Source organism: Pristiophorus japonicus, chromosome 14 (assembly GCF_044704955.1).
Source record: "Pristiophorus japonicus isolate sPriJap1 chromosome 14, sPriJap1.hap1, whole genome shotgun sequence".
NCBI lineage: Eukaryota > Metazoa > Chordata > Chondrichthyes > Pristiophoridae > Pristiophorus > Pristiophorus japonicus.
The window spans coordinates 111,026,040-111,050,134 of NC_091990.1; the positions used below are offsets into that span (position 1 = coordinate 111,026,040).

General features: G+C 45.6%; 1 protein-coding gene across 1 annotated transcript in view; it reads right to left on the reverse strand.

Annotated features, from left to right (window-relative positions):
• The window catches only part of syt9b (synaptotagmin IXb), a 182,665-nt gene that overhangs the window by 87,608 nt on the left and 70,962 nt on the right, over positions 1-24,095 (reverse strand). The window contains exons 2-3 of the mRNA XM_070898743.1: positions 2,954-3,305; positions 58-601 (exon numbers count right to left, since the gene is read on the reverse strand). Coding sequence (XP_070754844.1) covers positions 58-601; positions 2,954-3,305 — 896 coding nt within the window. The remainder of the gene's footprint in view (positions 1-57; positions 602-2,953; positions 3,306-24,095) is intronic.

A 24,095-nucleotide genomic window follows, 5' to 3' on the forward strand; every position in this document is an offset into this window, starting at 1 on the left:
GTGTGTAGTGTGTGCCTCTTGGCGATGTCGCGAGGATATATCACAGTTCACACTTACCGAAGTGACGTGTTGAATGTCCTTCCACAGCATGGTCTCCCGGGGAAAGTCAGACAAGTCGAGGAAATTGTCGACGGCCACCTGGCCGATGACGTCATGGCGGGAGAACCTGTCGAAGTCGTAGACACTGAAGTGGAGCTTGCGGTTAGCCAGCTCGTTGTAGGGGACGGAGAAGAGGAAGGCCTCATCAAAGACTGGGTTGAGGGTTTTGCGGTGGACTTTAGTCTGGTGTTTGGTCTTGCGGTCTGGCAGCAGGTATATCTTCACGTAAGGGTCGGAGGTGCCGGAAAAGTCCTTTGCCGGCAGGTTGATGGCCTTGTGGATTTTGACAATCAGCTGCTCCAAGTCACAGTCGTACTTCAGCACAAAGTTAAGTTTGCCGCAGGTCTGGTTGTTCCTCCGCCCGTCGTCAGTGTCCACCGACCTCTGTTTGTACAACTCGGGCTTAATCCGCCCGATGTCCATTGGCTTTTCCTGCCTTTGGTACTGCTGGATGTCAAAGTCCGGGTTGGAAAGGTTCAACTGTCTCCTGATGGAATTGTGCCTGTAACCAAAGCACAGCATCTGTCAACGGAACACTCGGAAACACGCTACAAAATGCTTGGACGTTTATGTTCAGAGAATCAAATAATTTTTATTTCTTGTTCCATTTCCATTCTAAATCACAAATGCTCTTTTTGTTTAACTGAGTTTCTTGAATAGAATCTTACAGCACAGAAGGACGTCATTCGGCCCATCGTTCCTGTGCCGGCTCTTTGAAAGAGCGATCCAATTAGTGCCACTTCCGTTCCCCCCCCCCCCCCCACCGCCCCCAGTGTTTCCTCATAACCCTGCATATGTTTCCTTTTCAAGTATATATCCAATTGCCTTTTTGAAGGTTTTTATAACTACACGTTCACTACAGAGTACAAGGTTAATCTCTGAACCCAATGTCATCATCTGCAACTGCAGAAAGAACAGTTCCCTGGTTGACCATTTTATGGAGTCACCCTATTAAGTGGTTTGCTCACTTTTATAAAAATATTAATTCTTGGAATGTGGGCACTGCTGGCAAGGCCAGCATTTATTGCCCATTCCTGGTTGCTCTGAGAAGGTGGTGGTGAGCCGCCTTCTTGAACTGCTGCAGTCCGTGAGGTGAAGGCGCTCCCGCAGTGCTGTTATACTTCTACGTAGTGGCTTCATACAAAGAAGTTTCTTGCTGAGCCGCTTCAGAGGACAGTCAAGACTCAACCACATTGGTGTGGAACTGGACTGTCGCCCAGGACATTGGAGAACCTTTGTGTCAATGGTGCCTTGGGATCTTTAACTAGCATCTGTCTGAGGCTGAACCAGACTGTTCCCAAACTTGGTGTCATATTTGATCCAGAAATGAGTTTCCAAACACATATCCGTGGCATAACTAAAACCGCCCATTTCCATCTCCGTAACATTGCCCATCTCCACCCCTGCCTCAGCTCATCCGCTGCTGAAGCCCTCATCCATGCCTTTGTTACCTCTCGGCCCGACTACTACAAAGCACTCCTGGTTGGTCCCCCACAATCTACCCTATGTAAACTTGAGGTCATCCAAGACTCGGCAGCCAATGTCCTAACTCGCACCAAGTCACGATCACCCATCACCCCTGTGCTCGCTGACCTACATTGACTCCCAGTTAAGCAACGCCTCGATTTCAAAATTCTCATCCTTGTTTACAAATCCCTCCATGGCCTCGCCCCTCCCTATCTTTCTAATCTCCTCCAGTCTCACAACCCCCGAGATGTCTGTGCTCCTCAAATTCTGTGCTCTTGACCATCCCTGATTATAATCACTCAACCATCGGTGGCCGTGCCTTCTTTTGCCTAAGTCCTAGAACTTTGGAACTCCCTCCCTAAACCTCTCCAACTCTCTATACGCCTTTAAGATACTCCTTAAAACATACCTCTTTGACCAATTTGTCATAATTTCTTCTTATGTGGCTCGGCGTCAAATTTTAGTCCTTTAACATTCCTGTGAAGTGCCTTGGGACATTTTACTACTTTAAAGGACCGATATAAATACAAGTTGTTGTTGTCCTCCTGAGCAGCTAGATGGGGCCCACAGTTTAACCTGTCTTCCTGTGATTTTTTTCTCCCTGGGTGTCACTCTCAGCAATGACCTGGAGATTAGTCCTGGAGCCTCCAAAGGCAATCCCGGAGGAGTTGGCAACACTTGCTGCAACCCTGGTTTCTGAGTTACAAGTTAATTGGGCCTTTTAAACGAATCTCTGGATTCCACAACCTTGGAATACATGCCTTTGTTACCTCTAGACTTGACTATTCCCATGCACTCCTGGTTGGCCCCCCACATTCTACCCTATGTAAACTAGAGGTGATCCAAAACTCGGCAGCCCGTGTCCTAACTCGCACCAAGCCCCGATCACCTATTACCCCTGTGCTCGCTGGCCTACATTGGCTCCCGGTTAAGCAACGCCTCGATTTCAAAATTCTCATCCTTATTTTCAAATCCCTCCATGGCCTTGCCCCTCCCGATCTCTGTAACCTCCTCCAGCCCCACAACCGCCGTCACGAGATGTCTGTGCTCATCTAACTCTGCCCTCTTGAGCATCCCTGATTATAATCGCTCAACCATCGGTGTCAATGCCTTCTGTTGCCTGGCCCCCAAGCTCTCGAATTCACTGCCTGAACCTCTCCGCCTGTCTACCTCTCTTTCCTCCTTTAAGACACTCCTTAAAACCTACTTCTTTGACCAAGCTTTTGGTCCCCTGCCCAAATTTCTACTTATGCGGCTCAGTGTCAAACTTTTTGTTTCGTAATACTCCTGCGAAGCAGTTTGGGACGCGATATAAACACAATTTATTGTTGTTGTTGTTGTTGTCAGAGAGCAAGCGCATCTCTCCCAGATCTCGGTGACCACTGACCTTGAGGAGGATGTGGGCTCCGTGACTTGTCGGTGCATCCGCACGTTGTGTGCGCAGTTCTCCTTGTTCTTGGCCTGGACATCCACGGGGATGTCCGGCGAGGTGTGGCTGATCTTCATCGCCGACTCTGGGTAGGCGGCAGGTTCCGATATGAAGTCCTCGCTGTACTCGTGTCCATTGGTCTCGTTGTCGGCGTAGGGCGGCTGGTCCTGCTGGCTCCCCTTGTGGTTGGAGGAGTCGCCACGCTCCCGCCACGGGATCCAGCATAGCTTCCAGGAGACGAAGAGCGAGACTCCGAAAAGGGCCAGGCCGCAGGCGGTCACTACCAGCGACAGGAGGCTAATGGAAATATCTGAAAGACGAGAAACACCTCTTGCTCACAACCATCTTTTCATGGGAATCACAGACTCTTACAAAAAGAAAAGAAAGACGTGTATTTATATAGCGCATTTCACCTTCCAGCTTCCAGTGCAACGTTTATTGAACCGGCATAAAGGATTGCGGAAAAGCGATTTACAGCCAATGAAATGCATTTGAAGTGCAGTCACTGTTGTAATGTAGGAAATGCGGCAGCCAATTTACACACAGCAAGCTCCCACAAACAGCAATATCATAATGACCAGATAATCTGTTTTTTTGTTATGCTGATTGAGGGATAAATATTGGTCAGGACACCAGGGAGAACTCCCCTGCTCTTCTTCAAAATAGTGCCACGGGATCTTTTACATCCACCTAAGTGAGCAGAAGAGGCCTCGATTTAACATCTCTTCCGAAAGACGTCACCTCCAACAGTGCAGCACTCCCTCAGTACTGCCCCTCCGACAGTGCAGCACTCCCTCAGTGCTGCACTGGGAGTGTCAATCTAGATTTTGTGCTCAAGTTCCTGGAGTGGGATTTGAACCCACAACCTTCTGACTCAGAGGTGAGAGAGCTACCTACTGAGCCATGGCTGACAGCCGAAAAGGAGGCCGTTCAGCCCATCATACCTGTGCCGCCTCTTTGAAAAAGTTATCCGATTTGTCCCAATCTCCACCCACCCCCACCCCGCCCCCTCACCCTGCTCTTTCCCCCATTGCACTGCAAGAGTTTCCGCTGAGTTGCGTTGGTCTTTTTCAGCGAAATTTGCCCGAATTCAGCCAAACCAGTGCAAAAGATCAAGGATTTCAAATGCAAATTACGTCCAGCGCAACTAGAGTTCCCGCAATCCTTTGTGCTTCCGGTTCAATAAACGTTGCACTGGAAGCTGGCCCCGCCCACAAAACTGGCCATGTCCCCAAATCGAATTAATCATCATGGTAACTGTGCCCATAAGCTCACAGGTTTGTAGAGCTGTTGCCGCCTGCAATTTCTGCGGCCTGCAAGAGTCTGTGTTCCATATAGAATGTGTCAGGTTGCAGCCCCTTTTCCATTATTTGAAGCGGCTGTTCCTCGATTTCTGGTTGCACTTCAGTCCCATGCTCCTGATCTTTGGGCACTCTGTGCGGAGGGGAGCAGGCAGGTCCTCATAGGACTGCTCTTGAGCCTGGCCAATGTGGCCATTAACCAGCCCAGGCAGCGGGCGGTCGAGGGGTTCATTCAGCCCGACTGACGGCCTCTCTTCCATGGCTATGTTCGCGCCAGGATGTCCCTGGAGATGGAGAACACAGTGTTCAGCAGTACGCTCACAAGAGGTAGGCACCAGAGAGACTGGAGTGAATCATTACCCCGGCAAACAAATTTTAATTTGATTTGGCAAAGTTCCCAGTTCATTTTTTAATTTATGTGTTCTAGTGTCCCTTTAATAAGGGTGCACTAGGCTTTATTGTTTAATTTTAAATAGGTTTACAGCTGTTGCATTGTGAGTGGCTTAGCCAGTCATAGAAACAGAGAAACAGAAATTTACAGTGCAGAAGGAAGCCATTTCGGCCCATCGTGTCCACGCTGGCCAACAAATAGCCGAACGGCCCTTGGTCAGCAGCACTGAAGGTTACATACAAACCTATGAACAATGATGGAAAGGCAAAGAGCACCCAGTCCAACCAATCCGCCTCATACAACTGTGATACCTCTTACACTGAAACATTCTACACTCCACCCCAACCGGAGCCATGTGATCTCCTGGGAGAGGCAAAAACCAGATAAAAACCCAGGTGAATTTAGGGAGAAAATAAATCTGGGAAAATTCCTCTCCGATCCATCCAGGCAATTGAAACTAGTCCAGGAAATCACCCTGGCCGTATTCAATTCCCTGCAGTACTTACCATTAATACTGCATCGGCCAACAAAAGGTCATCCTGTCTAATTGCAATTACCAGCTCTAGGTCCGTATTCCTGGAGCTTACGGCACTTTAAGTGCCCATCCAACCATCTCTTAAAAGTAGTGAGGGTTTCTGCATCCGGTACTCTTCCAGGCAGCGAGTTCCAGATCCCCACAACCCTCTCCGTAAAGAAGCCCCCCCCCGCCTCAAATCCCCTATAAACCTTCCACCACCCACCTTAAAACTATGCCTCCTCATAATAGACCCCTCCACCAATGCAAATAGGCCCTTACTATCCACTATGTCCAGGCCCCTCAATATTTTGTACACCTCAATGAGGTTTCCTCACAATCTTCTCTGTTCCAATAAGAACAAACCCAGCCTATCCAATCTGTCCTCATAACTAAGATTCTCCATTCCAGGCAGCACCCTAGCAAATCTCCTCTGCACCCTCTCTAGTGCAATCACATCCTTCCTATAATAAGGCGACCAGAACCGCCGAGAAAACAGCTGAGAATAATTATGCAAGATCCATTTTCTCACCGGGCGATTAGTTTTAATTAGTTTTAATTCAAAAGTGGAAATTTTCACCAGCGTTACTTATCAAACGTTAACGTTTTTCTGGGCGGGCAATCGGGCATTGAGGGGCTGTCGAGAAAGTCTAGCCCTAAGAAACTGACTAGTGTACACCGATATAACTAGTAAATGGGTCTGTATCATTTTATAAAGTCATTTTCAGTGATTTAAAATCGGGTTACTCACAGATGGTGAATTGGACACCCTGAATAAAAATGCTTAGTTTTGGTGATAAGCCCATTTTCAGCTATATTAAATCAAACTGCACCAGGTTTCCACTCTTCAACACAGTAAGGAATACTTTCAATGCAAGAATAAATTAACAATACCATTCTAAAATGCTGCTCGATTGCGCTGGTTCATGGCAGAATTCACGTTCGACGATATGGAAAAAATGATACTTGAGCAAAATAAATAATTCAGAAAACCAGCGCAATTTGCATCCGGATTGCCGATTGCGTCCAAAGAGGAAACTCTATCCCAGTAACTATCCAATTCCCCTTTTGAAAGTTATTATTGAATCTGCTTCCGTCACCCTTTTAGGCAGCACATTCCATATCATAACTCATAAGAACAGAAGAATTAGGAGCAGGAGTCGGCCATTTGGCCTCTTGAGCCTGATCCGCCATTCAATAAGATCATGGTTGATCTTCTACCTCAATACTTTCCTGCACTATCCCCATTTCCCTTGAATCCCTCAATATTCAAAAACCTACCCATCTCTGTCTTGAATATATTCAAAGACTGAGCCTCCACAGCTCTCTGGGGTAGAGAATTCCAAAGATTCACCACCCACTGAGTGAAGAAGTTTCTCCTCATCTCAGCCCTAAATGGATGATCTCTTATTCTCAGACTGTGACGCCTGGTTCTAGACTCGTAACAATATAAGAAATAGAGGCAGGAGTGGCCATTTGACCCCTTGAGCCTGATCTGTCATTTAATAAAATCATGACTGATCTGATCATGGACTTAGCTCCACTTCCCTGCCCGCTCCTCATAACCCCTTATCCCTCAAAAATCTGTCTATCTCTGCCTTAAATATATTCAATGACCCAGCTTCCACAGCTCTTTGGGACAGAGAATTCCACAGATTTACAACCCTCAGAGAAGAAATTCCTCCTCATCTCAGTTTTAATTGGGCGGCCCCTTATTCTGAGACTATGTCCCCTAGCTTTAGTTTCCTCTATGAGTGGAAATATCCTCTCTGCATCCACCTTGTTGAGCCCCCTCATTATCTTATATGTTTCGATAAGATCACCTCTCATTCTTCTGAACGCCAATGAGTACAGGCCAAAACTACTCAAACTATCTTCATAAGTCAACCCCCTCATCTCCGGAATCAACCTAGTGAACCTTCACTGAACAGCCTCCAATGCAAGTATATCCTTCCTTAAATACGGAGACGAAAACTGTACGCAGTTCTCCAGGTGTGGCCTCACCAATACTCTGTACAGTTGTAGCAGAAATTCTCTGCTTTTATACTCTATCCTCCTTGCAATAAAGGCGAACATTCTATTTGCCTTCCTGATTAATTGCTTTACCTGCATGCTAACTTTTTTGTGTTTCATGCACAAGGACCCCCAGGTCCCTCTGTACTGCAGCACTTTGCAAATTTTCTCCATTTAAATTATATTTTGCTTTTCTATTTTTTCTGCCAAAGTGGATAACCTCACATTTTTCCACATTATACTCCAGCTGTCGAATGTTTGCCCACTCACGGCCTGTCTATATCCCTTTGCAGATTTTTTGTGTCCTTCTCACAATTTGCTTTCCCAGTCTTTGTATCATCAGCACACTTGGTACATTGCACTCGGTCCCTTCATCCAAGTCATGAATATAGATTGTAAATAGTTGAGGCCCCAGCGCCGATCCCTGCGGCACCCCATTAGTCACTGTTTGCCAACCGTAAAATGACCCATTTATCCCGACTCTCTGTTCCTGTTAGTTAGCCAATCCTCTATCCATGCTAATATATTACCTCCAACCCTGTGAACTTTTATCTTGTGCAGTAACCTTTTATGTGGCACCTTATCAAATGCTTTCTGGAAATCCAAATACACCACATCCATTGGTTCCCCCTTATCCATGCTGCTCATTACATCTTCAACCAAAGGAAACATCCTCCCTGTATCTACCATGTAAAGTCCTGTAAGAATTTTGGATGTTTCAATGAGATCACCTCTCATTCTTCGAAACTCTGGAGAATACAGGCCTAGTCTACTCAATCTCTTCTCATAGGACAATTCCCCCATCACAGGAATCGCTGCATAAAATATTTCTCCTCATCTCCTCTCTGGTTCTTTTGCCAGTGACATTAATTCTGTTACCGACCCTGCTACCACTGGAAACAGTTTCTCAATTAAATACAACTAATGATTACAAATTCTGTTATATATCTTGTAACGCACAATGGAGACGGAAATATGGTTTTGAGAAACTCACAGGGCTGCAAAACAGTTACTACTGAACTAAACCAAACCTGCTGTCAAGAAATGATTGCTGCTGATATTCTTGGCTCAATTAATTACTTTGACATTCTCCCACTATTTTAACACAGGAGTTTAATGATTCATTTAGAATGTGTTAATATCTCCAAGAAAATAGAAACATGTAACAAACAATTTTCCCTTTTTTTCGGCTGCCCTGTCCCTTTAAGTGGCTGTACAGCTCACTCAAATTTTCGTGCATTTTTCTCCCATAAAAAAGCCAGTGAGCAGCCTGCATGGAACCTTTGGACCGCACAGATTACTGGGAACATCGATAACAACTCACAGTTATATGAAACTGTCAGCTGTGGCTCAGTGGGTAGCACTCTCTCCTCTGAATCAGAAGGTTGTGGGTTCAGGTCCCACTCCAGGGACTCGAGCACAAATAAATCCGGGCTGACACTGCAGTACTGAAGGACTGCTGCACTGTCGGAGGGGCAGTACTGAGTGAATGCTGCACTGTCGGAGGGGCAGTATTGAGGGAGCGCTGCATAGTGGGAGGGACAGCACTGAGGGAGCGCTGCACTGTCGGAGGGACAGTACTGAGGGAGCGCTGCACTGTCGGAGGTGCCGTCTTTCAGATGAGACGTTAAACTCGTCTGCTCTCTCAGGTGGACGTAAAAGATCCCATGGCAGTATTTCGAAGAAGAGCAGGGGAATTATCCCCAGTGTCATGGTCAATATTTATCCTTTAATCAACAGAACAAAAAAAATTATTTATCTGGTCATTATCACATTACTGTTTGTGGGAGCTTGCTGTGCGCAAATTAGCTGCCGCGTTTCCTACATTACACCGGTGACTACACTTCAAAAGTACTTCATTGGCTGTAAAGCACCACATCTGTTGGTGGTGAATGGCACTATATAAATCCAAGTCATTTTTTCTTTATATAGCGTCTTGCACGTAGTAAAATGACCCACTCGCTTCACGGGAGTGTTATCAGACAAAAATTGATGCTGAGCCAAAGAAGGGGACATTCGGACAGGTGACCAAAAGCTTGATCAAAGAGGTAGATTTTAAGCAGTATCTTTAAAGCCTCAATTTCAAAATTTTCATCCTTGTTTGCAAATCCCTCCATGGCCTCGCTCTCCCTATCACTGTATTCTCCTCCAGCCCCACAACCCTCCGAGATCTCTGCTCATCCCCTGCCTTTATCTGCCTTGGTCCTAAAATCTGGAACTCCCTCCCTAAACCTCTCTACCTCTCTCTCATCCTTTAAGATGTTCCCTAAACCTACCTCTTTGACCAAGCTTTTGGTCTCCTGTCCCAATATCTCCTTATGTAGCTCGGTGTCAAATTTTATTTGATAATCGCTCCTGTGAAGCACCTTGGGATGTTTTACTATGTTAAAGGCGCTGTATAAATATGAGTTGTTGCTGTTAAAAATGAGAGAGAGGCAAAGAAGTTCAGGGAGTGAATTACAGAGCATAGGACCTAGATTGCAGAAGGCACAGCTGCCAATGGTGGGGCAAAGGAAGTAGGGAGCAGACATGAGTTGCAGGATGCTGTGTTCTCCGAAGGTTGTATTGTCATGTATGTATGCTTGGGGTTACTAGCCACCAAGGGGTGCCCCTGTCGGAGGTCATTGGACTGTTCGCATGTGTGTGTAAAGCCAGGTATATAAAGCAAGGTGGGCACTTTGGGCCCGAATAAAGTTGAGTAAGGTTTGCACCTGAGTGAGTTTACAGTATTCAGTCTATCGAGTTATTACATACATAACATTTGGCGATGAGGTAACTCAAGAACTTTCGCTTGCAAAATTAGCACCATTGGAATTCTGGAGAGATTCGTGGAGGGAGAGGACTGGTCGGATTTTAGCGATTGCCTGGACCAATACTTCGTGGCCAACAAAATGGAGGAAGCTACTGATGCAGTTTGGAGCAGGGCGGTTTTCTTGATTGTTTGCAGTCCGAAAATCTATGGCCTCCTAAGAATCGCCTCTCACCTGCACGTCCAATGGACAAGGACTATGAGGAATTGTGTGCTCTGGTACGTGACCATCTCAAATCAAAAGAAGGCATCATCATCATCTCACGCTATCGATTCTACATGCATGTTCGTTCTGAGGGCCAGGATGTGTTGGAATTCGTCGCCGACCTAAGGCGTCTTGCTGGGCCATATAAATTCGAAGACACGTTGGGAGACATGCTTGAGATTTCTTTGTAATAGGAATCAACCACGAGTTGATTCTCCGGAAGTTATTGGCTGCTGAGACGCTGGATTTGAGCAAGGCCATCGCGATTGCCCAGGCACGCATGACAACGGATGATAATTTAAGGCAGATATCATCGAAGAGTCAGAGCTCCACGGCAAGTATTGTAAACAAGATTGTATCGTCATATGGCAGAGCTGCTTATGGCAGGGCCTACTCAACTGCATATGCTAAACCTGTAGCTGCTCAAAGTCCGCCAACGGGTACGAATCCATTTTCACCCTGTTGGCGTTGTGGGGGCAATCATTGGCATCATCAGTGTCGTTTTAAACAGTACATCTGTAAAGGCTGTTCGAAGTGGGGCATCCTCAGCGAATGTGTGCATAACTGAGCAAGCGTGCTGCGACTCACCACATGGATGATGACGATCAATCCAGCGTGGACCTGAATATGCAACCCAAGATCTCCGAGGAGGAAGTGTATGGACTGTATTCTTTCCTGGCAAAGAGCCAACCGATAATGGTTAATGTGAAACTAAATGGCGTGCTGGTATTGATGGAATTGGATATGGGTGCGAGTCAGTCGATAATGAGCCAAAGGACATTCAACAAGCTATGGGACACTCAGGCTGTGTAGCCTAAGCTGAGTCCAGTCAATGCCAAGTTGCGTACTTACACCAAAGAACTCATATAGGTGATTGGCAGTGCAGTAGTCAAAATGCCGTTTGATGGTATGGTTCATGATCTGCCATTATGGATCGTTCCAGGAAATGGTCCAATTCTGTTTGGCAGGAATTGGCTCGAATAAATCAAATGGAATTGGAACGATATCAAAGCGTTGTCATCAGTGGATGACACTTTGTGTGCTCAAGTGCTGAGCAAGTTTCCCTCGATGTTTGAACCAGGCATCAGCAATTTCAGGGGAGCCAAGGTGCAGATTCACCTGGACTCAGGTGCAAGACCTGTCCATCAAAAATTCGGGCTGTTCTGTACATGATGAGGAAGAAGGTCGAAATTGAGCTGGACAGACTCCAACATGAAGGGGACATTACAGGTCGAATTTAACGAATGAGCCAGTCCCATTGTTACTGTGTTGAAGAGTGATGGCACTGTCAGGATTTGTGGAGACTACTAGATTATGATCAACCGATTTTCGAAACAGGATCAGTATCGTTACCGAAGGCTGATGACCTGTTTGCAGTGCTAGCCAGTGGGAAGTCGTTCACTAAACTGGATCTGACATCAACCTATATGACAAGGGGATTTGAGTACAGGGGCAGGGAGGTGTTGCTACAGTTGTACAGGGCATTGGTGAGGCCACACCTGGAGTATTGTGTACAGTTTTGGTCTCCTAACCTGAGGAAGGGCATTCTTGCTATTGAGGGAGTGCAGCGAAGGTTCACCAGACTGATTCCCGGGATGGCGGGACTGACCTATCAAGAAAGACTGGATCAACTGGGCTTGTATTCACTGGAGTTCAGAAGAATGAGAGGGGACCTCATAGAAACATTTAAAATTCTGACGGGGTTAGACAGGTTAGATGCAGGAAGAATGTTCCCAATGTTGGGGAAGTCCAGAACCAGAGGTCACAGTCTAAGGATAAGGGGTAAGCCATTTAGGACCGAGATGCGGAGGAACTTCTTCACCCAGAGAGTGGTGAACCTGTGGAATTCTCTACCACAGAAAGTTGTTGAGGCCAATTCACTAAATATATTCAAAAAGGAGTTAGATGAGGTCCTTACTACTAGGGGGATCAAGGGGTATGGCGAGAAAGCAGGAATGGGGTACTGAAGTTGAATGTTCAGCCATGAACTCATTGAATGGCGGTGCAGGCTAGAAGGGCCGAATGGCCTACTCCTGCACCTATTTTCTATGTTTTCTATGTTTCTATGTGACACAGGAGCTCATCGACATGTCGAAGAAACTTACGTGCATCAACACTCATAAAGGACTGTTTATCTACAACAGGTGTCCTTTGGAATTCGCTCAGCTGTAGCCATATTTCAGAGGAACATGGAGAGTATACTGAAGTCCGTCCCTAGAACTGTCATGTTTCAAGATGACATTCTGGTCATAGGTCGTGACACTGCCGAACACCTGAACAACCTTGAAGAGGTTTTACATCGTCTGGACAAAGTGGGACTCAGGCTGAAACTTTTGAAGTGCGTCTTCATGACACTGGAAGTCGAATTTCTGGTGAGGAAGATTGCTGCTGATGGCATCAGGCCTGTGACTCGAACACCAAGGCCATCAAAAATTCACCGAGGCCTCAGAATGTGATGGAGCTGCATTTGTTCCTTGGTTTACTCAACTACTTTGGTAATTTCTTACCTAGATTGAGTACTTTATTAGAGCCACTGTACATGCTGCTCAGAAGAGCCACTACACATGCTGCTCAGAAAAGGCAACAACTGGGTTTGGAGTATTTCTCAAGATAGAGCTTTCGAGAAAGCTACAAATCTGCTTTGCTCTAACAAATTGCTGGTACATTATGATCCGTGTAAGTGTCTCGTATTGGCCTGTGATGCTTCATCATATGGGGTTGGCTGCGTGCTCCAACAAGCTAATGAGTCGGGTAAACTACAACCTGTTGCGTATGCTTCGAAAAGTTTGTCAAAGGTGGAAAGAGCCTACAGCATGGTAGAAAAAGAAGCTTTACCCTGCGTGTATGGGGTTAAAAAGATGCATCAGTACCTGTTTGGTCTTCGTTTTGAACTCGAAATGGATCACAAGCCACTCATTTCATTGTTTTCGGAAAAAAAAGGTATCAATACCAAAGGTATCATCCTGCATCCAGAGGTGGGCGCTGACATTATCTGCCGATGATTATGTAATTCGCCATAGACCTGACACCGATGCACTGAGCCATCTGCCTTTGCCCACACCGGAGGTGGAGATGCCACAACCTGCAGATCTACTGTTAGTTATGGATGCTTTTGAGAGTGAAGGAACCCCTGTCACTGCTCAACAAGTTAGGACCTGGACCCGATTTTATTGGTTGTAAAACGTTGTGTTCTTAGTGGTGATTGGGCTGCTTTCCCTATGGAAATGTGTGATGAGACCAAACCTTACAACCGTCGCAAAGGTGAACTATCCATTCAGTTAGATTGTACACTGTGGGGTAATCGTGTTGTTATGCCCAAGAAAGGCAGAGAGAAATTTGTACGTGATCTACACAGCACACATCCTGGTATTGTCATGATGAAAGCTATCGCCAGGTCTCACGTATGGTGGCCTGGAATTGACTCTGATCAGGAATCATGTGTGCATCAGTGCAACACTTGCATGCAGCTAAGCAAAGTACCAGCAGAATCTCCGCTGAGTCTGTGGTCGTGGCCATCCAAACCATGGTTGACGACCCACATCGACTTTGCGGGTCCTTTCCTGGGGAAAATTTTTTTTTTGTTGTGGTGGATGCATATTCCAAGTGGATAGAGTGTATAATCATGTCATCCAGTACATCCACAGCTACCATTGAGAGCCTTCATGTCGTGTTTGCTACTCATGATCTGCCTGACATCGTTGTGAGCGACAACGGATCTTGCTTCACAAATCTGGAGTTTCAAGAGTTCATGAAATTCAATGGTATTAAACAGGTGAGGTCAGCACCATTCAAACCTGCTTCTAATGATCAAGCAGAGCGTGCTGTCCAAACAATCAAGCAGAGTATGAAATGTGTAACTCAGGGTTCACTGCAGACTCACTTGTCATGCATATTGCTTAGTTACAGGACAAGGGCCCAATATGCTTACCGGGGTCTCCCCTGCTGAACTGTTGATGAAGAGAGGTCTCAAGACCAAGCTCTCTCTCGTCCATCCTGACTTGAACAATCGTGTTGACAACAGATGTCAAAATCAGCAGTGGCACCATGATCGTGCTGCTGTGTCACGCGACATCTCTGTTAACGATCCTGTGTCTATGCTAAATTATGGTAAAGGTCCCAAGTGGGTCGCCGATACTGTTGTGGTGAAGGAGGGTAACAGAGTGTTTATTGTCATGCTCAAAAATGGGCAAACATGCAAGAAACATGTTGATCAGATAAAGCTGCGGCACACAGATGAACTGGAACAAGTTGCGGAAAATACAATCAGTGACCAACCAACCTATATTCATTCATCAGAGGACTCCGCCATCATCAATGAATTTGGACTTTAAATCTCTGACATGGTTATTGCCACTCCCATCAGATCGGCTACCCAGCCTCCAGTCGTAATTGACGCAGAACGCTCGCCCAGAACTGGAGTTGAACTGGGACGATCAATTCGTGAGCGGAAAGGCCTGGACCGTCTTAACTTGTAAAAAGACTGATACTAAGATCTTGAAGGGGAATGTTGTCATATATGTATGCTTGGGGTTACTAACCACCAGGACGCGCCCCTGTCAGAGGTCATTGGGCTGTTTGCATGTATGTGCAGGCCAGGTATATAAAGCAAGCCACCATGTAATGTGGGCACTTTGGGCCCGAATAAAGTTGAGCCAGGTTTGCACCTGAGTGAGTTTACAGTATTCAGTCTATCGAGTTATTACATACATAACACGTTAAGTATCCATCTGATCATAGTGCTTTTTAGGTTTGTAACTGCAAAGTTTAAAAATGCAACATGAGAACTCTTGCTTCAGAAATGAAATACATTTCATGAACTGAGGAGGGTCAAATTTTTCTGGAGTATAATATCAATAGGGAAATTCACGCTGACATGTTTGGTTATGTTTGCTCCCCTTAATTTAATTCAGCTTTCAATTTGCTCTCAATAAAAAATTAAGCCTCAATGAAATCTTGCACAAATGTGTAGTAACTTAAGTGGTGCCGTAGATCTTCCCGCTGTAATCTACGCACCTGTGAGTGTGCTCACAGGTTTGTAGAGCTGTTGCGGCGCTGGAGGGACTGGAGTGCATCATCACCCTCGGCAACCAAATTTTAATTTGATTTTATATGTTTTAAAGTTTAATTTGTTTAAGTGCCGGTTTTGGTGTCCTCCCAGTCAGGAGGCATTTGTATAATTTGCCCCTCGATGCCCTAAAAAACCCCACAAAAAAAACCAAAAAAAAGCAAAAAAGGGCACCTGAAAAGTGTTTGGAGTGTGTCCCCCCCCCCCCCCTTCAATAAGGGGGCACTTGATTTAACTGTTTATTTTTGTTTTGCAACAAAAGACTTGTAGAGCTGTTGCAGCGCTGGAGGGACTGGAGTGCATCATCACCACCTACAACCAAATTTTAATTTGAATTAAGTTGATGGCCAAAATTTAATTTGTTTATTGTGTCGGGTTTAGTGCCCCCACCCCCCCTTTAATCAGGGGGCACATGTACAATTTGTGTTTTTGGTGCTGTCAAAAAAAAACAAGGGGGCCCTTGATTAATAGTTTCTGGAGTGTGACTCCCCCTCTTTAACCAGGGGGCACTTGATTAGTGTTTCTACAAAATAGTTGTAGAGCTGTTGCATTGTGAGTGGCTTAGCCAGTCACATGATGTTCACAAGACTCAATAAAACCCCAGATGCAGCTGTGAGCCTGGTGGATGAACTGGTAATGTGTAGTGTGATTGTTAAGCCTTTTTCTAATAAACCAACTCGTTCTTAATAGCAATGTGTTGCTATGAATTCTTAAGCAAAGAACCCATGAAGCAAAGAATTCATCTCTCCCTTAATTCACTTCCCCCTTTGGGACCATGTCCACGCATGAGAATGTGACCTCAATTATTGCAATGGCAGAGACGCAAAGCCCTAATCCTGCCCCAAGATGTCCATCCCAGTTGCTATCCTCTGGCTTTCCTGAGTGCTGTCATTGTCCCCTTAAATTCCCAATGCCGCTGGTGCAAACTCTTCCCTTTTGACAATGTGCCGAGTACCACTGTCTCAGGCATCGTATGGGAGGGTGCCAATAAATAAATAAATCAGCATCGTCTCATCGCAGGCTGCCCTGGATAAGGTAGGACAAAGGCACCCAGGGACGGAGGGACTTCTTAATAGAAAGACCCTGGTGAGCCGGTTAAAAGAACAATTGAACAACTGGTGGAGTTCATTGAAATCCAGAGCGCAACGCAGTTACTGCCTAAAGCGCAAAGAGTCTGAGACTGGGGTTATACTGCAGCCAGCCAACACTCAAACTGGTGTGAGAGACTCTTGCATTCCTTGGCTTCACAGCCTGCCTCCCCACCCCACCATCCCCACCAATACATCCCCCACCAACCCCCGTCACTTTCTTACTGATGTGCACCCCAAGTTGCTTTGCGTCAATGTGTAATTGGCAACATAACTGTGGCCTTATCCCTACAGCTGCAGGACAGAGAAAGTGATCTATATTGGCCCCGTGCTGGCATTACACGGAGGGTGGACTGAAGGTGCTATCATATGTATCCACCTTGCATTTGTGTGTAAGCGATTAATTATAGAGTGGAACTTTTAGTTAGTTGAATTATAATGTAATTAATTACAGGGCTACTCTTTGTGGTTATATGAATAAACCCACTGCACTGAGTCCTTCTATCCACTCGTTTGATGTATCATATTCTTTTTATCGATACAGCACAGAAGGAAGCCATTCGGCCAGTCGAACCCGTGCCGACTCTATGCAAGAGCACTTCAGCTAGTCCCACGTCCCACTTGCCCGCCCTTTCTCCATATTTTTTTCCCTTCAGGTACTGATCCAACTCCCTTTTGAAAACCACGATTGAGTCTGCCTCCAACACCCTTTCAGGCCATGCATTCCAGACCCTAACCACTCACTCCATAAAAAAGTTTTTCCTCATGTTGCCTTTGGATCTTCTGCCAATCATCACCTTCAATCTGTGTCCTCTGGTTCGCGACCCTTCCGTCAATGGGAACAGTTTCTCTCTATCTACTCTGTCTAGAACCCTCATGATTTTGAACACCTCTATCAAATCTCCTCTCAATCTTCTCTCCTCTAAGGAGAACAACCCCAACTTCTCTAGTCTATCCACGTAACTGAAGTCCCTTATCCCTGGAACCATTCTTGTAAATCTGAGGCCTTCACATCCTTCCTAAAGTGTGGTGCCCAGAATTTGACACAATGCTCGAGTTGTGGCCAAACCAATGTTTGTACAGGTTCATCGTAACTTGACGACAATGCATAATTTCTAATGTCTTAACTCGTGCTGCGAAGCTGAGCCCAGTACAACTGGCAGCATAACGAGAGTCTGATGGAAATATAAATCCAATAGTTAGAGAAATAAAAACACTCATTGGCCCGAATTTTGCATTCAGAATAATGGTGAGGCTATCAGCACTCACTGTTATTATGGAGTAAATTCGACAGTAACTTCCGACGTCTGCACATACGCAGTGAAACGTGAAAATTAATGGTCGCTGTCCGAGTTGCCCTGCTTCTCCACAAATTTTGCTACCCGGCCGATAGAATCAACAATCAAATTCATGGAAGACTGTGAAGTTGGGGTACTTACCGACTAGTTAAAAAAAATTTAATTCATGGGATGTGGGCGGCATCGGCAAGGCCAACATTTATTGCCCATCCCTAATTCCCTCGAGAAGGTGGCATTGAGCTGCCATCTTGATAATTGAGTGTTGTTTTAGAGGGACAGTTAAGAGTCAACCACATTGCTGTGGGTCTGGAGTCACATATAGACCAGACTGGGTAAGGGCAGCAGAGTTCTTTCCTTAAAAGATCAGTGAACCAGCTGGGTTTTTACAACAGTAGTTTCATGATCACCATTACTGATACTAGTTTTAATTAACTGAATTTAAATTCCCCAGCTGCCACAGTGGGATTTGAACTCACGTCTCTGGATCATTATTCCAGGCCTCAGGATTAATGGTCCAGTCACATAACCACTATGCTACCGCAACCACTAAACATACAGTAAAAGTTGAACTGCTGTAAGTGTACTTTTTTTAACAGCGTGGCAAGTCTCAATTATTGTCAAACAACCCCGCCGGCTCTGAAAATGTAATTTTACAAATCGCATTCTTCCAAATTTAATTACTCTGGAGATTTTTAAAAATTAAATAATTTATATTACTTTCTCTTTCATCTCACTCGTTTAATCCAATCTTTCTTTCCTTCTCTTTATTTTGTTTTCTGTACATGATTTTACATTGAATTAAATATTCTAATTTATATTTGCATGCCTCAGTGAGGATTCTACAATCTGATTGGTTGAAGAGACACGCTGCCACACACGCCACACAGATCCCTGAAGAGAGCGCCATCGTTCTTGCTAAGCCGCGTGGCCAGGCAGCTATCTGCTGGTCCCGTGTTCCCTTGAAAACATCTAACCTTGGTCCTCAGAATCGCACCACGATCACCCCCAACACCAGACACACCAGCAACAACACCAACCTTCTCTGCGATCACCTGATGCTGCACAGGACACAGGGCATCAACACCTGACCACATTGCTGCCTGGGAGGTCAGGGATGGCCTCACCATGGCCACATTTACTTCACTTGATGCTGTACACCATGGCTGCCACATGATGAGCCAAGTTGGCACCACCCCACTCCAGCACCATAAAGTATCCACGCAATGCCCAAGCCATTCCTTTCACACTCACCACCATTGCGGGGGTACCATTATGTCTCACCATTCAATATAACTCACTAAGCCATTTCCAAAGGTGCACACACATCTGCTCAAGAAGGCAAAGGTGTTGAAAATAAAGATTTCAATGTTTGACAGAACATTAACAGAAACTTTACATAAACATTAGCTAACACACCCAAGTGCCTATCCTTGCATGTTGTTAGTTGGTATGATTGGACAAAGATGAGGGTAACAATGTAGATAGAGGGAGAGGGATGGGTGGAGGTGCAAGGTCAGTTGGTGTGAGTAAGGATGTGCAGGAGTAGGGTAGGGAAAGCAGAGTGATGGGGATGTGATGAGTGGCAGAGCAGGATGAGGTTGCGTGTGGGTTTGCAGTAATGTTTCGTGATCTACTGAGATCATTGAAAAGTTTGCACCACTGCCACCAGGTCCTCCTGGTGATATTCCTGCTTGCGCCCTCCTGTGCAACATGCAACCAGGCTGCGTTGGTCCCCTGGGGAGGTCTCTTCCACCCATGGGAAGGGAAAAGGAGCTCCCTGCATGCTGTGTTATGGAGGGAGTCATGGGAGAGTCTGGGTGCAGCTGTGCACCTCTGTGCCGTGATTGTCAGTGTTTGCAGCACCTCAATGCTGCAGAACACTGACAGCACAACTGTCAAAATCAATGTGGGCATGGTCCCTTTAAGGAAACCAGCTGATGACGCATCATCAGATGACGTCATCAGTCTCGCTTCCTTTTAATTGGCCCGGAACCTCACTGGGTGGGCTTAATAAGCCCCAATCATTGTAAAATTACTTGGAGAGAGTGGGCTGTTGCCAGGTGGGTGCTGGAACCTCGATAAAGACCCCGGCCTCCCCGATGCACCACTGTTGGCGAAATTGCGACCATTGAGATTCCAAAAAGTTTTTTTTTTTTAAATCGATTTATTTTAAATGATACAGTGGAAACTGAAAGAGATTGTACAAAACTCATTCCATGCGTGACAATGATAAACGGTTGATGAAGTATACATCATGAAAAGCTGTGGAATACAATTTGAATCTCAGAACTGGGTGGATTTGATAACCTCACAGTAGTTAAAATGAATCACGGTTAATTATAAGAACGAGGTATGAATTATATCCCATAGATATTCCTGCTCCATTCGGTTCTTAACCATACGTCAAAAGTTCATCATATAGAATTACTTGGAGTTACATAGAATTTACAGCACAGAAACAGGCCGTTCGGCCCAACTGGTCTGTGCCAGTGTTTATGCTTCATATATGCCTCCTCCCACCCCTCTTCATCTAACTTTATTAGCATAAACTTCTATTCCTTTCTCCCTCATGTTTATCTAGCTTTCTTTTAAATGCATCTATGCTATTGAAATAACAAGGTGATGTTAATATACATTATGCAACAAAAGAACATAAGAACATAAGAATTAGAAGTAGGAGTAGGCCATACCATCCCTTGAGCCTGCTCCGTCATTCAATGAGATCACGGCTGACCTTCGACCTCAACTCCACCTCCCCATATCCCCGATTCCCCTCGAGTCCAAAAATCTATCGATCTCAGCCTTGAATATATTCAGAGACTCAGCATCCACAGCCCTCTGGGGCAGGTAATTCCAAAGAGTCACAACCCTCTCAGTCTTAAATGGCCCACCTCTTATTCTCAGACGATGCACCCTAGTTATAGACTCTCCAGCCAGGGGAAATATTTATTTTGAATGAGCTTTCAAAAAAAAAAAGGAAAAAAATATTAGCTCCAGTCATTAGAGTATAATTTTGCATCATCTCCAGGAACATGAACATATTTAAGTTGAGATTGTATCACTACAGATCAAGTCTCACACGCTTTCATTTGAAAAAGAAGTGTGAAAAATTAAACATGCGTAACTCGCTGTGCAGTGATGGAGGAAAGTGACACTGGAACAATTATCTGTGCTTTGAACACAAGTGCTAGAAATGCTTGTGAATAGTTGGAGGGGAAAAGCTAATAGAATGTGTTAAGGGCTGGGAAAATGCCATGAATGAGCTGCTGGTGTTCAATTCTGCAGTTACAGCGGCACATCAATAGGACTTTGCGCTTAAAATGTTCAGAACTGCTCTAAGGGAGGACCAACACCATGAGGGAATGTTGATAACAGGAAAAAGAAAAAGACACGGCATTTATATTGCATTTGTTACCTCTAGACTCGACTATTCCAATCATCTTCAGGCAGCCCTCCCATCTCCCACCCTCCATAAACTTCAGCTTGTCCAAAATTCTGCTGCTCGTATCCTAAACTCGCACCAAGTCCCATTCACCCATCACCCTGTGCTCGCTGACCTATGTATGGTTTCTGGTTGAGCAATGCCTCCCAATGTAAAATTCTCATCCTGGTTTTTAAATCCTTCTGTGGCCTCACCCCTCCCTATCTTCAAAGTCTCCTCCAGCTCTACAACCCCCCCCCACCCCCCGAGATCTCTGCGCTCCTCCAATTCTGGCCTCTTGCTCAGCCCCGATTTTAATCGCTCCACCATTGGTGGCTTTGCCTTCAGTTGCCTGGGATCCGAGCTCTGGAACTTCCTCCCTAAACCTCTCCACCTCTCTCTCATCCTTTAAGACATTCCTTAAAACTTACCTCTTTGAACAAGGAACAGCGATATATTTCCAAATCAGGGATTGAGGGATAAATATTGGCCAGGGCACTGGGGATAACTCACCTGCTCTTCTTCGAAATATTGCCATGGGATCTTTTACATCCACCTGAGAGAGCAGATAGGGCCTTGGTTTAATGTCTCATCCAAAGGACAACACCTCCGACAGTGCAACACTCCCTCAGCACTGCACTGGAGTGTCAGCCTGGATTTATATGCTCAAGTGAAGCACTTTGCATACAACAAACTACTTTTAAAGTACAATCACTGTTTTGCAGAAGGCACAGTAGCCGTTTTAAACACAGCAAGATCCCGCTGTTGAGATGAATCAGCAGTTAACCATTTAGTTGAGGGGAAATGTTTGGCAGAAGAATTCCTTTACTCTTATTTGAATAGCCCCATCTGAACCAGCAGAACAGACAGATACAAGTCCTCGTTTGAACATCTCGGAAGGATGGCACCTCTGACATTGCAGCATTCCCCCAAGACTGCATGAAGGTATCAGTCAAGATCACGTGCTGAAATCTCTTGAGTGGAACTTGAACCCACAATCTTCTGACTCGGAGGCGAGAGTACTACCCACTGAGCCAAGCTCATAATTGACCTAAGCTGCATTGCCTCTTAATATAATTAACATTACCATGTTATTTTTAGAGCAGAGATGCATTTAAGGGGAAGCTAGGTAAACACATGAGGGAGGAAGGAATAGAAGGAGATGCTGATAGGGTGAGATGACAGGGTGGGAGGAGGCTCGAGTGGAGCATGAACATCGGCACGGACCTGTTGGGCTGAATGGCCTGTTTCTGTGCTGTAAAATCTATGTAATTCCAAAGTGTTTCCCCATTTGAGTCTCCTTCAGAACACAAATCAAACAGTGCTTCCACTGGCTCAGTGTGTGAGTGCACTGCCTGGGTATTACTGAGCCAGAGAGACTAGGAATGTCCCAGGTTTGATCCCCATGTCTACACAGAGTTATCTAGGTCCGCAATAGGGGCATTACAGCTGACCTTTGGGCTAGAGAGGGAAAATGAGGGAGGATTCCGGCTGCTGATGCTTGTGTGGATGTTGGGAGTGGGGGAAGGATAGGACCCTACTTGGCTACTATATCTTACAGTTGAACGTTGCCCCATCACAGCACTCACGGCAGATGGCAGTAAATATCTGGTTGCTATTCGGATGAGACGGCATTTAAGTCCCACTCCAGAGACTTGAGCACAAGAATCTAGGCTGACACTCCCAGTGCAGTGCTAAGGGAGCACTGCACTGTCAGAAGTGCAACCTTTCAGATGAGACATTAAACCGAAGCAGCCTGCTCTCTCAGGTGGACGTAAAAGATACCACGGCACTATTTTGAAGAAGAGTGTGGTGGTTTGGGGTCCCATTTCACTTATTTAATGCTTTATGCGCCCATGACCTTCCTTCACGCATTGTGGAGGGGTTAGTATCAAAGCCATTGTAGCTCAAAGAGAAGAGTCCAAGGGGGGATAAATTCGGTGTGATAACACTCCTCGTGAGTGTCGCAACAGGGGCGCTAAAGTGTTTTCAGCGTTGACAGTAGCGCCGCTCGGCAATTTCAGTGTGCCGGTACTGGCTGTGCTAGGAGTATCGCCCGGGAGCGTTGCGACGATGTGCAATGTCTCCGATTTTGACACGATACAACATTTGTTTTGCGCTGCACCTGCAGCGCCCCCAGTGACCCCGCCAGAGAAAGCTGGCGTGCAGAGCTGTCCCGGGGCGCTAAGGGAAGGAATGACTGCAGGAGGTAAGTGTGATTGATTTTTTTTGTATTGCGATATAAGTTTATTTGGGGTGAGAAATGTATAGAGAATTTTTTTGTGTTTTTTGGTCCATTTTTTGCTAGTTAGCCTCTCTTAGGGTGCTACGAAGCCAGCTCTTAGTTCGGGATCTTCAGTTGCTCATCTGGTCTAGCGCCCTAAGATAAATGTAGAACGCCTCCCTTTGCGCTCCACTCCACTGTCAGGGAGCAAAAACTAAATTTTGTGGCTGCCGTCGCAAATCACTTTCCGGCGCTAAATTTAACTACCGCCCAACATTAGCGTCTTAAAAGCGCTCCAACTGAATTTCCAGCCAAGTCGTGCGACCTTGTACTAAAATGCCTTTTTAGTCTTAATGGGGGGAAAATTGCGGTCGGAGGCTTCCTTCGTACGAATGCTTTCGACCCCCCAAAAAATCTACAAAGGTACCTGATGGTCCCGGAGGAACGTAGGATCCCAGTCGGAGGCCTAGATTCACTGCGCAGCACACGGGGAGATGCCTTTCAGGTATGTACGTACATGCTGGAGTCACGTGGGCCTGGACCACCAATCACTATGCAGTATTCTCTAATAAAAATGGGAGCTCTGTTTGTACGGAATCCCATTACTGTCAATGAGAAAAACCCCTAAAACACCGAAACACAGCACAATAAATAAAAAAACACCTTGCATATTTAAAATTGATTGAAATTAAATGTTTTTAAAAAAGTGTTAACAATAAACTTACCTTAATGGATAGGGTTTTTAATATAAAAATGAGTGATTAACTTTAA